At 41.0% G+C, this 14,636-nt stretch overlaps 1 protein-coding gene across 6 annotated transcripts in view; it reads left to right on the top strand.

Annotated features, from left to right (window-relative positions):
- The window catches only part of LOC126101121 (inhibitor of nuclear factor kappa-B kinase subunit alpha), a 168,447-nt gene that overhangs the window by 27,715 nt on the left and 126,096 nt on the right, over positions 1–14,636 (top strand). For all 6 annotated transcript variants that reach the window (XM_049911806.1, XM_049911802.1, XM_049911805.1 and 3 more), the window contains exon 4: positions 5,812–5,970. In XM_049911806.1, coding sequence (XP_049767763.1) covers positions 5,812–5,970 — 159 coding nt within the window. The remainder of the gene's footprint in view (positions 1–5,811; positions 5,971–14,636) is intronic.

The following is a 14,636-nucleotide window of genomic DNA, read 5'->3' as shown; positions in this document are numbered from 1 at the left end:
ACTGATTTTTTCAGATATTCAACTCAGTTACTTTCATAGCTCAGTTATGATACTGTGTCACAGTGAAACACCCTATTTCTATGTCACTGCCCGTGACGGATTTTGGGGAGGGGGAGACTATTACTGGATGTGCAGCATCTCCTCACAGGGGGCACTGATTAATAATTAGGTGAAAAGGGGGAGGGGGGTGAAGAATGTTAGTTACTATCACCTGGTTCAGGAGACACTGACGTACGAGGGTTGAATGAAAAGTAATGCCTCCACCTTCATTAATTGGGTTTGGATGGGAACATTGTAATAAATCAGATGCAGACATAATCCTTCGAATGTGATCTTTAATGACCAATATTCACTTTTCCACATAATCACCAGCCAATTGTATACATTTCTGCCAATGACGAACAAGTTTTCTGAAGCCATCAAGGAAGAAGCCAACACTCTGTTTCTGCAACCACAGTCTCACAGTTCTCTCAACATCTTCATCAGAAGTATAATGATGTTCCTGCAGATTGTCTTTCATTATCGGGAAAGGTTTCGCCTTCATTCTTGTAACGTGAAAGGAGTTCCTGGCAAATTTCAAGTCTGTGTGCATTCATTTCAGGAGTCAGCATCCGGGATACCCATCGTGCACACATCTTCCAAAAGCCAAGCAGAGCAATAATGTGACCCACACGTTCTTATGAAATATCAATTGTGCTTTCAGTTTCTCTCTGAATGATGAAACGGTCATCCTGAATCAATCTGTCAACATTTTGCTTGTGAAACTCGGAGGTTGCTGTCACGAGACATCCAACTCTTTGTTTGTCATGCGGATCAGTTGGTCCGCCTCAACATCTTTAAACATACTCACCCAACGACGCACAGTAATCATATCAATGCAATCACCATAAACTGCTTTCATTTTTTAATGAATGTCCTTTGGTGTGATGTCTTCTGCTGTCAGGAATTCAGTAACTGCACGTTGCTGAAATTGCATTGACCGACCGTCTGTGCAGGGTCCCATACTTTACACTGTAACAACACAACCATTCAATGCTAAGGCTTCCTGCCAACTGGAGCTGTAGAGAATAGGTTAAGCAACAAGCCAGTACCTTCCGCATACCAATGCTGCCAACTGTTGAAGAGTTACGAAGGTGGAGACATTACTTTTCAGTCAACCCTCGTAAATACTGCCGTTGGAAAAATTTTGGAAACTTTGTAAATCTCCAACAAGGTTTTAAAAGTTTTCATTAAAAAAAAAATGATATCCACACATAACAAACATAAACTGGAAGTCACTTGCTGTAGATCTTCTTAAGTGTCATAAATTCTGCAAATTTTATATTATGGATGATAGTAGACTTGGGAGTTGAAAATGTTAGAAAGTTGACTTACTTTTCCTATTTTAATTTATTAATGTCTAATGGTGTCATTTTCTGGGGCGCTTATTCATTGAGAAAGAAAATGATCTTTGCATGGAAGCATGTAATAATGGTGATATGTGGTGAGGGACCCAGACAGTAGCCTCACAGTACATCCTTTAGAAGTTTTTTAAAGAACTGGTTGCAATTCAGAGACAACAGTAACATTCGTAAATATAATAAAGGCAAAATGACTTACAGTATTTGTCACTCAGCCTTTATGTGACACAGAAAAAAATGAGATATTCAGTTATAAAATCTTTGACCACTGATATAAAATGTGAAGGGTTTCACAGTAAGTTCAAACACAACCTGAAATCACTTCTATTTAAAACACATTGTACTCTAATAGAGGAATTTATGAATGTGCAGTAATTTAAAAATTTAAGTTTGCTTAAGATTAATGCAAAAGGGTCATGTTTTTCACTGAAAAAGTGTGTTTCATGATGGGTGGTTAAAAAATTTTAATTATCATCTTGAAAAAAATCTAGCTGTTATCATGAAACTCGATGATGACATTAGTATTCATCATTCAGTGCGACACATTTTTCCTGTTGATGGGTGACTGGGCAGAGACCTTGGTTGCAGAAGCCTGTATTTTGGCTGCTAAGGAAAAGTTCCACATCAAAGTTCACCTTGTTGTCATTGTGTAAGTGATAGCCATGCAATGCTGAAAGCTGAGGAAAGAAAAAGGTGTCACGTAATGCAGTGTCAGGAGATGATTGGCAAAGGTGGATGAGGGAGCGGGTGAGTTTAATAGGCCAAAAAAAGCAGCATATGGAACTGGAGTGTCCCATGTGGAATGAATTGGGACATTATCATAGAGTAGAAACACCTCCTGGACAGCTTTCCATAATTCTTTGTCTTGAGAATCTCCTGCAACCTCATCAGGGGATTTTGATAGTATGGTCCTGTGACAGTTTGCACTCTTACAAGCATAATCTGTTAGCTCTGCACCGTAGCAATACCAAAAAACACTCAGCATAAAACAACCTATGACGGTTGGGTCTTTGCCTATTTCAGTATTGGTGAATCTATGTTTTCAGTGCTTGCTTTGATCCTTTGCCTTGGGGTCATACTTATATATGCAGGATGATCAGGCTGCTAAAGATGTCATCTAAATCCACCGGACACAGCTGGAACAATTGTGCTGCTGTTTTGTTTTGGCGAACATTTTCAAAAATGTATGAGCAGTTGTGAACCGAGTGAGCAGCTATCTCTGCCGTTTTCTAGTTGCTGAAAACCAATTCATGATTGCTTCACACATTTTCTGCTACCACCTCGATTACAGTATGCTGGTCTTCAAGCACTAGGACATCAACTTCCTTTGGGGTTATTGATTCTTCACAGAGATAGTCTGGCACTGCATTGCTAGTTAGTCAGAATTGTTTCATCACACGGGAAGTATCTACACCACCTAACCACTCTGTCATTTGATAATATATTGTTGCTGTACACTTACACCAACGCAACATGGACTGTTGCAGCATTGTTTCCCTTATGCAGAAAATGAATGACTTAATGTTACTCAACTTTATCAGTGGGTTGCACTTTGGCTTCTCTATTAATGTGCTGTGGTGTTGTGGTTCAGTGATTTAATAAATGTTTACCAGGCCTGCAGAGATATACCTTCAAAAACACAAAAATTAATTATGTAAATTTAGTTTTGAGGTGGTAATTGAAACTTTACAACTGTCCCTTATAATTGTAAATTGATTTGTTCCACATCATTATGACAGATCACAATTATGATCCATGGAACCAGTTTCAGTAAAGGTAGTGTGATCTTTTTGATGGTGCAGCTACACTGAACTGAAAGTGTGCAATATGCTGGCACATGACATTTGTAGTAACTGTTTCCTCATTCATATGATTGGAGTGTATAATATGCCAGAGTTATGTTTATGTATATACATTTGAGAGGATGTTGATTCAAATCCCTGTCCAACCATGCAGATTTATATTTTCTGTAGTTTCCCTAAATTGCTTAAGGTGAAAGTGCCTGTTGGAGGAGAAACCAATTGTGTGAGGTGATGGGAACCCCATGCTGAAGGGGAGAAACCCAGGAGAGGATGCAGGACTCTGAGGATGTGGGTTGAACATTGGCAACAGACAGAATAGAAGACCAAACCAAGGGTGATGCACCCACAGGGGACAAGATGTGGCCAGTGGAACTTATAGAGGGCGGAGTATTGTCAGCATCTGATCAAGAAGGGTAGTTCATGAAGAGAACGGTAGTTGGAGGCATAGGAACCACATGGGTGGGGCCAGTGGAGGAGAATGTTGAATAGGCCGGCAGTATGCAGACCAGTGACGAACAGGATGCCAGTTGTGCTGGCACTCGAAGGGGCACCAAGGACAGCGATGAATGTGCTGGTGGTGCTGAAACCTGAAGAGGTGTAAGGGTGCCAGAGACATTGGAACCTGAAGATGTGTTGGTACCAGGCCCGACAGAGCCAGAGTGGTGCATATGGCACTGGAGCTGGCAGCACCCATGGCACTGGACCGGGTGATACCACAAGAGTGGGTAGTGGGGGCCAGCGCCGATGGGACCAGCAGTGCCAGGACCGAAAGAGCCAGCACTAGTACAGGAGGGTGCCAGGGAAGAGGATGCTGGGCAAGGTTAGAGGAGATAGCACTGGAGGCAAGTGTGCTAGAAGCAGAAAGGGCCACAGGTGACCAGGAGAGAAATTTGAAGGAGGTGGTCCAATGTGGAAAGGGCTGCAGGCCATGAATCCAATGTAGTGTCAAACTCCAGAGGTAGTAGGGGCAGTATAGCTGAGTTCTGGGCAGAGGGAGTGTTGGAACAGTGCAATGTCTTGGGTGAGGCCGTGCTGCTGCTGACCCTCTTACTGAACAAACTACAGGTGCTTGAGTTCTGGTGAGGAAGTATCCTGGTAGGGGAGGGGGGGGGGGGGTGTAAATAAATGAGACCAATGAGCTGAGGCTGGCAGGGTCCATCTGACAAAACAGTGGAGCACGTAACATCCAAAACTGCAATGTCACAAGATGAGTGCAATTAACAGAAAATTGCAGGAAAGGAGAATTAAATAGCTTGAAAGAAACAAGTACCACCCAGTTGGGACACAACAGACAGAGAAACTAATGAGCTACAGTGCTGCAGAACACAAGGGAAGACACAAAAAAGCATAGTAGCCAAAAGTAAACAGCCAACAATAATCGTTGGAGTCCTGAATGTTTGGTAGAATCACAAGAATGGGTACATGAACGCAGAGAAAAAAACTACCTGGTGGGGCACAAGACACTGGGGACAAAGTGCCAGAAGCAAAACAAGTCGCCGTTGAGACGAATGTGGCACAGGAGAAATAAATGTTTACTTCACCATCACTTTAGTACCCTGTTGTATGAAGTTGCACACTACAAGAAGAGAGATGTGTCTAGGTAGTCAACACCAATAGAACTTTATTACTTACACAGAGAATACACAGTAACGTAGGTTCTGAATAGCAACTGAACAGGTTTTGAATGGTTGCATCTGAAAGATTGCCCTGATCTGATGAGAAATTCAACTACTCAGTTCCAGTTCCTGAAGGTACAGTTTGTGAGTACACAGTGTGTCACAGTAGGGAAACACTGCCATAGACAGAGACCATATCAGCCACACTATCAATATCTTTGTTTTGACTGACAAATACTGCACTCTGATGACTAGAAGTCGTTGAAGGTCAATGTTGAACTCGCAAAATGAAATTGGATCTCTCACACTCACAAACTAACTGGCGAGATGGTGGCTGGTGTCTTCTAAAACCGTCCAGCAGAGGAACACTGGGAAGTTGTGCTGGCATCACATGGCCTATGAAAACGGGCTAGTGCAGGCAACAGTGGCACAATGTTGGCTCCACAGCAGCTACTGCAGGCAAGATGAACCACATTTGGGTTGTAGGTGTCTCAACAGGGTAGCAATGCATGGCACTCTGTTGTGTGGCTATTCGGTGGATCATAAGGAGCCAGCCAAGGTGCCACAAATTTCTTTCCTACAGAGAAGGTGGCAGAGTCATCTCATCATGTAGTCGGCAGCTATGATGTAGGCAACACCTGAGAGTGTGGCAGTTCCTTTGAAAGGGCATGCACAGTTTCTCTTCGTGTCTTTCCACAATCTGCTCTTGTGCTCAGGAGTAGAGTTCTCAAAGTAACCTACAGGAAGCAAGTCCATAGGCTTTTGTAGCTGGAGTTGGTTTCAAAAAAAAAAATCTTCTGGTAAATGAAGGTCACCTCATTGCCCTGATGAAGGCAACCACCTACCATAACCAAAACATTGCTACATCATTTTACAAGATGCACTCTACTGACCAGAAAAATTTTATTGTACTGCACAGGAAACTGCATTTTTATGTCATTTCAGAGAAAACATGTTTTCTGTCACACTAATATCATTTTACTTCCAATGCAGGTTTTAAATAAAAGGGAAAACTGTTGTGGGCTGAATGAAGCTGATGTTCGTGCTCTCATTTCTGATGTGAAGAGTGCAATACAGTACCTTCACACCATGAAGATTACACACCGAGATTTGAAACCAGAGAATATCGTACTTCAACAAAAGGAAAAAAAGGTATGCAGATGAACTGGAAAAAAATCTTAATATGTTTTATTCGAAGATGGTTAGAATTGTGAAAATTTGTGAGAAGTTTGTCTTAAATAATAAAAATTGACACACACTCACTCATATTCGAATGTATTTTTTGTCTCAGGAAGTAAAGATGTTACAAGTAAAATTTCATATGCGCCTGAGACTTTGAACTTCAGGAAGCAGCCCTAACACAATACCAAATTTCAAAACTTTCTGTACACTCTTCTTGACACTGCCAAAACGACAGGACAAGTTATCAGCAACTTGTGGAGATGTCCTGTAGTTTGCATATAAAGTAAATCTATTTAAAATGTCACACCACAGACTCTACAAGCAGCCAAGTCCTTACTCCAGAGACTGTGCCATGAGACAGTTTTGCATTTCTAACCTTTTAAAGTTACTTTTTTTTACCGTCTGAGCAGCTAACATTGTGCTCCCCAAAGATAGGTCATTGGTTTGATGAAACTTGTTATATTGTGCCTCTGATGATTTCATTTCTCTTCAATTCATGCTTTCTGTGTTCAGCAGTGAGGTTATAATGTAAAGTGATGGGGCAGTTTACCACAGTGCACCTTCTCCATCATTGCCCAAGATTCTCCTCTGACTTTGTTTCCAGTGATGGAGCACTTATTTATCTTATTACTGTGAAATGAGAAGGATGTCCTGCATGTATTCAATAATTTTCTCTCTTACATACTTCTTTCTTGTAGTGTTTACTGCGCTCGTGTAGTTGGAGCAGATGAGATACTTATTCCTCTTACAAGTCCTCTTCTGCTTCATTACATGGAAGATCATGTGTAGCACAGTGTCATAGGTAATAAATTCGACTGGAAGGCGGACCCCAAAGGCACAACCAGAAAATATTATGAAGCAATTGTAGCACCTAATGAAATATGCATATGTGAACTCAATAGTAAAACTACACTTTCCATTTATAACAGAGAAATATTGTTTGCTTAAAACTGAGGCAAGGAGTGTGAGGAAACACTGGTGACATTCATTGCTTCTGTTAACATGTTGATGAACAGCCAAACCTCGTATAAGTAACACACTGGAAAACTAGAGCACAGTGTTCTGTATCATAGCGTTCCCTTATACTAACATTTGAGCCGCATCTGCAAACATTCATTGCAGTCCTGTTACTGAGAGGCATGACCACCTGTAAAAGCTGATAGGCCATGTATTAGATTTTCTACAACTGCTGCACATTTTTTTCATTTGACTTTAGTAACCTGTTTGAGTGATCACTGCCAAACTATGGCCAAATGGCTAGTTTAATCACACATTTCATGATTTACTAAAAATCAATAATAGCAGTGGTATGAACAACACATACAAAAACAAGTGTGTATTGGAGTAGTAAGCAGAAAGTAACAGCTGTAATGCATAAATTTATAAGAAATAGATGGAGTTTTTGCACAATTGGTTATGGAGGATTGTATTGTGAGTCATCAATTGTTATATACAGCGATTAAACTGTGGAAATTTATCATATTTTTTAAAGAGATTACACAGCAAAATATGTGTTGATTTTAATGGAAGAATTGCTTGGGCATTACAAGATGACAACTTCTGTAACTAATAAGCTTCTGTGAATTGTTGTACTGCTATAAAACAGTTACTGCAGTAATAGTAATAGTAATAGTAATAGTAATAATAATAATAATATAACCATTATTGCTGTATAACAATAGCTAAGAAAGTTAATAATAATTGGAACAGGGAATCATATGCCAAACCTAAAATCAGAGAATAGCATAAACAACCTAAGAAAATCCAGGGTGTACATAAAGTCCAGGAACACTTTCTATTATTTATTTCACAAGAACCAAACATTGCACAGATATCATACATCTGTCATTTTGAAGAGAAACCCTGAAAGTTTTTGTTTCATGTATACCACCACAGCGTAGTTTGGTAATTTGCTGATAGTCAGCACTAGTCGCAAACATGGTGAGTTCAGGTGTGGAGCAAGCTTTCTGTGTGTTGGAGTTCGACAAAAACAAGTGTGCTACAGCTGTTCAATGGATGTTTAGAACCAAGTACGTTAAGAAGCCACCAACAAAGAAGGCCATTTACCACTGGCACAACAAATTCGTTATGACGGGTACAAATTTGTTACGACGGGTTGCTTGTGCCTGGAAAAGAGAAGCGGACATCCCAGAGTGAGTGAAGTGAATGTGGCACACGTACAGGACACATTCATAAGGAGTCCAAAGAAATCAGCGCATTGTGTATCCCATGAACTCCAAATGGCTCCAATGACAGTGTGGAAAGTCCTGCGATAGAAGCTGTCTATGAAACCATTCGAGCTAGTGCAGAAGTCAGTGATGAGGACAAAGACAAGCGTTTTGAGTTTTGTTCGCAGTTGCAACAATTGAATGATAATGGAGATGGCATTGCTGATCACTTAATTTTTAGCGACTAAGCCTTTTTTTCACACTAATGGGAAAGTGAACAGGCATAATTGTCGAAGCTTGGGTACAAAGCATCCACATGAATACATTGAATTTGACCATGATTTCCCAAAGGTAAATGTTTTTTGTGCCTTGTCACGTCGAAAACTGTACAGGCCATTCTCCTTCACTGAGAGCACCATCACTGGATATTCCTACATGGACATGTTCCAATGGCTGATGCCTCAAATGCAATCAGACACTCTGTTCATCTTCCAGCAGGATGGGGCAACACCCCATTTTTGTTGTGAAGTTTGTGGGTACCTGAACACTGAGCTGCCACATCGATGGATCAACCGTGCTACAGAAGGGGACAGCTGTTTCATGAAATGGCCACCCAATCACCACATCTCACTCCATGTGACTTTCTTCAGTGGGGACACATTAAAGATCTGTACCACCTCTACCACATGATGTAGCAGAGCTCTGGGAAAGAATACGGGAAGCGACTGCCACAGTCGACGATGCCATGCTGGGATGGGTATGGCAAGAACTCGATTACTGTTTTGACGTCTGCCGAGTCACTCATGGTTCGCATATCAAATGTTCGTAAAAATACTTTCAGAGTCTCTCTTCAAAATGCAATATGTATGATATCTGTACAGTGTTTAGTTCTTATGCAATAGATAATTGAAAGTGTTCCCAGACTTAATGTAACCCTGTACACAAATTAAAAAAAAAAAAGTTTTGCATCACTGCGGTTCCCAGAACTCCTGAAGATAGACATTGACTGTGAATATTATGTCACAGACACAGTCCCTTTGACTGTTCAGAGATGTCACTAAACCCACCCAAAGATGTAATCAACCATGCACGAGCAGCGCCTATTAGATGGAGGGGGTCCAACAGCCAATCAGTTCCAGTCATTCCACCAGGAAGGAGGTACACAGCTCGTGTTGCCTGTAGTTCAACCGTGCCTAGATGGTCAATACCGCGGTTCGATCATGTCCGCATTGTTACTTTGTGCCATGAAGGGCTCTCAACAAGGGAAGTATCCAGGCATCTCAGAGTGAACCAAAGCAATGTTGTTCAGACAAGGAGGAGATACAGAGAGACAGGAACTGCAAAGCAATGTTGTTCAGACAAGGAGGAGATACAGAGAGACAGGAACTGTTGATGACATGCCTTGCTCAGGCCGCCCAAGGGTTACTACTGCAGTGGATGGCTGCTACCTACGGATTATGGCTCGGAGAAACCCTGACAGCAATGCCACCATATTGAATGGTGCTTTTCATGCAGCCACAGGGCATTGTGTCATGACTCAAACTGTGTGCAATAGGCTGCATGATGTGCAACTTCATTCCCGTCGTCCGTGGGTAGGTCCATCTTTGCAATCACGACACCATGCAGTGCGGTGCAGATGAGCCCAACAACATGCTGCATGGACCACTCAGGATTGGCATCATATTCTCTTAACTGATGAGTGTCATATTTGCCTTCAACCAGACAATTGTCGGAGAGTATAAGTTCCAGAACTCTGAGAACCAAGGTGATGCAAAACTTTTTTTTGATGTGTGTATAATACTCAGTACTTTTTAAAATGTCAGTTCCAATAAAATTGAACAGGAGGCAACTCGGTCAGGCTGAATGCCTTAGACACACTGTCCAGTGAATTTAGCAAGGTAGAGGTTCCTTGATACTTTGGAGTGGCATTATGTGGGGCCGACATACGCACCTGGTGGTCATGGAATGCACCGTAAAGGCTGTACGAAACGTGAATGCCATTCTTCGACCGATAGTGCAACAATATCGGCAGCATATTGGCGAGGCATTTGTCTTCATGGATGACAGTTCATGCACACCTTGTGAATGAATGACTTCCTTCAGGATAACATCACTCGACTAATGTGGCCAGCATGTTCTTCAGACATGAACACTATCAAACATGCCTGGGATGAATTGAAAAGGGCTGTTTATGGATGGCATGACCCACCGACCACTCTGAGGGATCTGCGCTGAATTGTCGTTGAGGAGAGGAACAATCTGGACCAGCAGTGCCCTGATGAACTTGTGGATAGTATGCCACGATTAATATAGGCATGCGACAATCCAAGAGGATGTGCTACTGGGTATTAGGGGTACCAGTGTGTACAGCAATACCACCACCTCTGAAGGTCTTGCTGTATGGTGGTACAACACACAACGTGTGGTTTTCATGAGTAATAAAAAGGGCAGAAATGATGTTTATGTTGATCTATATTCCAATTTTCTGTATAGGTTCCGGAGCTCTCAGAACTGAGGTGATGCAAAACTTTTTTTGATGTGTGTATAATACTCAGCACTTTTTTTAAATGTCAGTTCCAATAAAATTTAACAGATTGCTTAAGATGCTTTGGAAATACAGGGTGTCTCACGAAAGATGCTCAGGAGATGTCCGTGCATCACATGGCATGGCCAAAGGCCCCTGTCACTGCATCCGCTGGCCGCCGCCACATCCAAATCTTGAACACTAATCTGCCAGTTATCAGCTGTGTGTGCACTTCTCTGAGTTAAGCATAAACAATGTTGCCATCAGATTAACTTGAGCTTACCTTTATTTACTGTAGGTGCTCAGAGTGATGTGTGTCTGTGGTAACAGCAGCCTGACATGTGAACACATTTGTAAACACTCGACAAATTTTGGCTGCCGAAATCAGGAAAATGACTAGCCAAACCTTGTCTTCCAACTCTTTGAGTGTATGGGGCTTGGTTATATACACCTTGTCTTTTAACATCCCTCAAAGATAAAAATCACACAGATTTAGATCTGAGGAATGAGGAGGTCATTCAACTTTTGTATTATCAAAAACATTCTGTATTGCTGTCATAGAAGCATTAGCGATGTGTAGTCTTGCATTGTTCTGCATGAAATAACATTACAGCTTTTTGTTAGGTGTTAATTCTCCAAAAAAAAAGGGGGGGGGGGTGCAATGTATTGTTCACCTATCTGTCAGAACATATTGTTTCATGAAAAAGATAGGTCCAGTAATTCGGCTTGCACTAATTGCACACCACACTCCTGTTTTCACATCGAGCAGAGATTTTTGGTGTAATTCATGTGGAATTTTGGAGCTCCTGTGTCAATTATTCTGAAAATTTACGTATCCTGAGAAGTATAGCCATGCTTCATCAGCAAAAAAGCATCTCGGGATCAACTTCCCCATCAAGCACAGACTGTAACAGCCAATTACAATAACAATGTCAAGCAACAGTATCTGAGTTCCTCAGTTGGTGCACTACCACTGTAAGTATGGTTTCAATTTCAGTTTGTGCACAGCTCTGTGAGCAGATGCTCTTGACACACCAGTCTGAAGTGCAAACAGCACAGAGATTTCTCGGACTTCTTTCCATGGCTTCCTCTAGCTCACCTACTTTATTTTCAATTAAAACACTAGGTTCTCTAGCCCTTTGTTTGTGTAACACAGATCCATTCTCGTGAAATTTCTTCACTAATCTTTGCATCTACGAATCGTTGGGAATGTGAATAGCAGGAAATTTCGGTATGAATTCAAGCTGACATTCCACATATGATTCTGTTTTTGCATAGTTCAGTACAAGAAACATTCATTGAGCCTTGGTGTATATCATACCGAAAGGAAACTCAACAGGAAACTTAAAACAAAACACCTGAACACTCAGTCGCACATTATAGACGACAACCGGGCCCAGCAACATCAAACAAGTGCGGAAAGTGCCGGACTTGGCACAGTTACGGTAATGATATCTGTTGTTGTGGTCTTCAGTCCTGAGACTGGTTTGATGCAGCTCTCCATGCTACTCTCTCCTGTGCAAGCTTCTTCATCTCCCAGTACCTACTGCAACCTACATCCTTCTGAATCTGCTTAGTGTATTCATCTCTTGGTCTCCCTCTATGACTTTTACCCTGCACACTGCCCTCCAATACTAAATTGGTGATCCCTTGATGCCTCAGAACATGTCCTACCAACCGATCCCTTCTTCTGGTCAAGTTGTGCCACAAACTTCTCTTCTCCCCAATCCTGTTCTATACTTCCTCATTATACTCCTTATTCCATTATGTGATCTACCCATCTAATCTTAAGCATTCTTCTGTAGCACCACATTTCGAAAGCTTCTATTCTCTTCTTGTCCAAACTATTTATCGTCCATGTTTCACTTCCATACATGGCTACACTCCATACAAATACTTTCAGAAATGACTTCCTGATACTTGAATCTATACTCAATGTTAACAAATTTCTCTTCTTCAGGAACGCTTTCCTTGCCATTGCCAGTCTACATTTTATATCCTCTCTACTTCGACCATCATCAGTTATTTTGCTCCCCAAATAGCAAAATTCCTTTACTACTTTAAGTGTCTCATTTCCTGATCTAATTCCCTCAGCATCACCCGACTTAATTCGACTACATTCCATGATCCTCATTTTGCTTTTGTTGATGTTCATCTTATATCCTTCTTTCAAGACGCTATCCATTCCATTCAACTGCTCTTCCAAGTTCTTTGCTGTCTCTGACAGAATTACAATGTCATTGGCGAACCTAAAAGTTTTTATTTCTTCTCCATGGATTTTAATACCTACTCCGAATTTTTCTTTTGTTTCCCCTTACTGCTTGCTCAATATACAGATTGAATAACATCAGGAGAGACTACAACCCTGTCTTACTCCCTTCCCAACAACTGCTTCCCTTTCATGTCCCTTGACTCTTACAACTGCCATCTGGTTTATGTACAAATTATAAATAGCCTTTCGCTCCCTGTATTTTACCCCTGCCACCTTTAGAATTTAAAAGAGAGTATTCCAGTCAACATTGTCAAAAGCTTTCTCTAAGTCTACAAATGCTAGAAACGTAGGTTTGCCTTTCCTTAATCTTTCTTCTAAGATAAGTCGTAAGGTCAGTATTGCCTCACGTGTTCCAGTATTTCTACGGAATCCAAACTGATCTTCCCCGAGGTCGGCTTCTACTAGTTTTTCCCTTCGTCTGTAAAGAATTCGTGTTAGTATTTTGCAGCTGTGGCTTATTAAACTGATTGTTTGGTAATTTTCACATCTGTCAACACCTGCTTTCTTTGGGATTGGAATCATTATATTCTTCTTGAAGTATGAGGGTATTTCGCCTGTTTCATACAACTTGCTCACCAGATGGTAGAGTTTTGTCAGGACTGGCTCTCCCAAGGCCGTCAGTAGTTCCAATGTAATGTTGTCTACTCCGGGGGCCTTGTTTCGACTCAGGTCTTTCAATGCTCTGTCGAACTCTTCATGCAGTATCGTATCTCCCATTTCATCTTCATCTACATCCTCTTCCATTTCCATAATATTGTCCTCAAGTACATCGCCCTTGTATAGACCCTCTATATACTCCTTCCACCTTTCTGCTTTCCCTTCTTTGCTTAGAACTGGGTTTCCATCTGAGCTCTTGATATTCATGCAAGTGGTTCTCTCTTCTCCAAAGGTCTCTTTAATTTTCCTGTAGGCAGTATCTATCTTACCCCTAGTGAGATAAGCCCTACATCCTTACATTTGTCCTCTAGCCATGCCTGCTTAGCCATTTTGCACTTCCTGTCGATCTCATTTTTTAGACGTTTGTATTTCTTTTTGCCTGCTTCATTAACTGCATTTTTATATTTTCTCCTTTCATCAATTAAATTCAATATTTCTTCTGTTACTGTTTAATGCACTTGGGTATCAGTGCAAGCAGTAGGATATAATAAGTGTTGGTACTGTGACGGTAAGCTTAGAATATGTTCTCTCCGAGTATTGCATATGGGATTTGAAAAAATATCTCAATGGCTTGGAGATAAAATTCATAATTCCTTAGCCTGTTATAGTAGTGTAGGTGGAAAGGCACAAATTAACTACTTAATTACTTTAACAGGCATTAACAGACACTTTTCTAAGTATAGTAAAATATCTCTCTCTCTCTCTCTCTCTCTCTCTCTCTGTGTGTGTGTGTGTGTGTGTGTGTGTGTGTGTGTGTGTGTGTGAAATGCGAAGTTTTGGTTCTTATTAATAGTGTATTACTGAGAGTCTGTAAGCACATACTGACTATCTACTTTTATGTATTGGTTATCAAAGAAAGAAACTGTTGCTTGTGTGTGATATTTGTGTTAAAAAAGTGCATTAATAACTTGAACAGTCATTTTTCGGAAACAGAAGAGTTGACTGGACAGTTAATACTAAAGCGATGGAGAGAGATGTGTAATTAAATTATAATTTATTGCTGAAGTTGGTCTCT

Source organism: Schistocerca cancellata, chromosome 9, assembly GCF_023864275.1.
Source record: "Schistocerca cancellata isolate TAMUIC-IGC-003103 chromosome 9, iqSchCanc2.1, whole genome shotgun sequence".
NCBI lineage: Eukaryota > Metazoa > Arthropoda > Insecta > Orthoptera > Acrididae > Schistocerca > Schistocerca cancellata.
The sequence above is the reverse complement of the archived record's forward strand: the minus strand, read 5'-3'. Positions and strand labels throughout refer to the sequence as shown.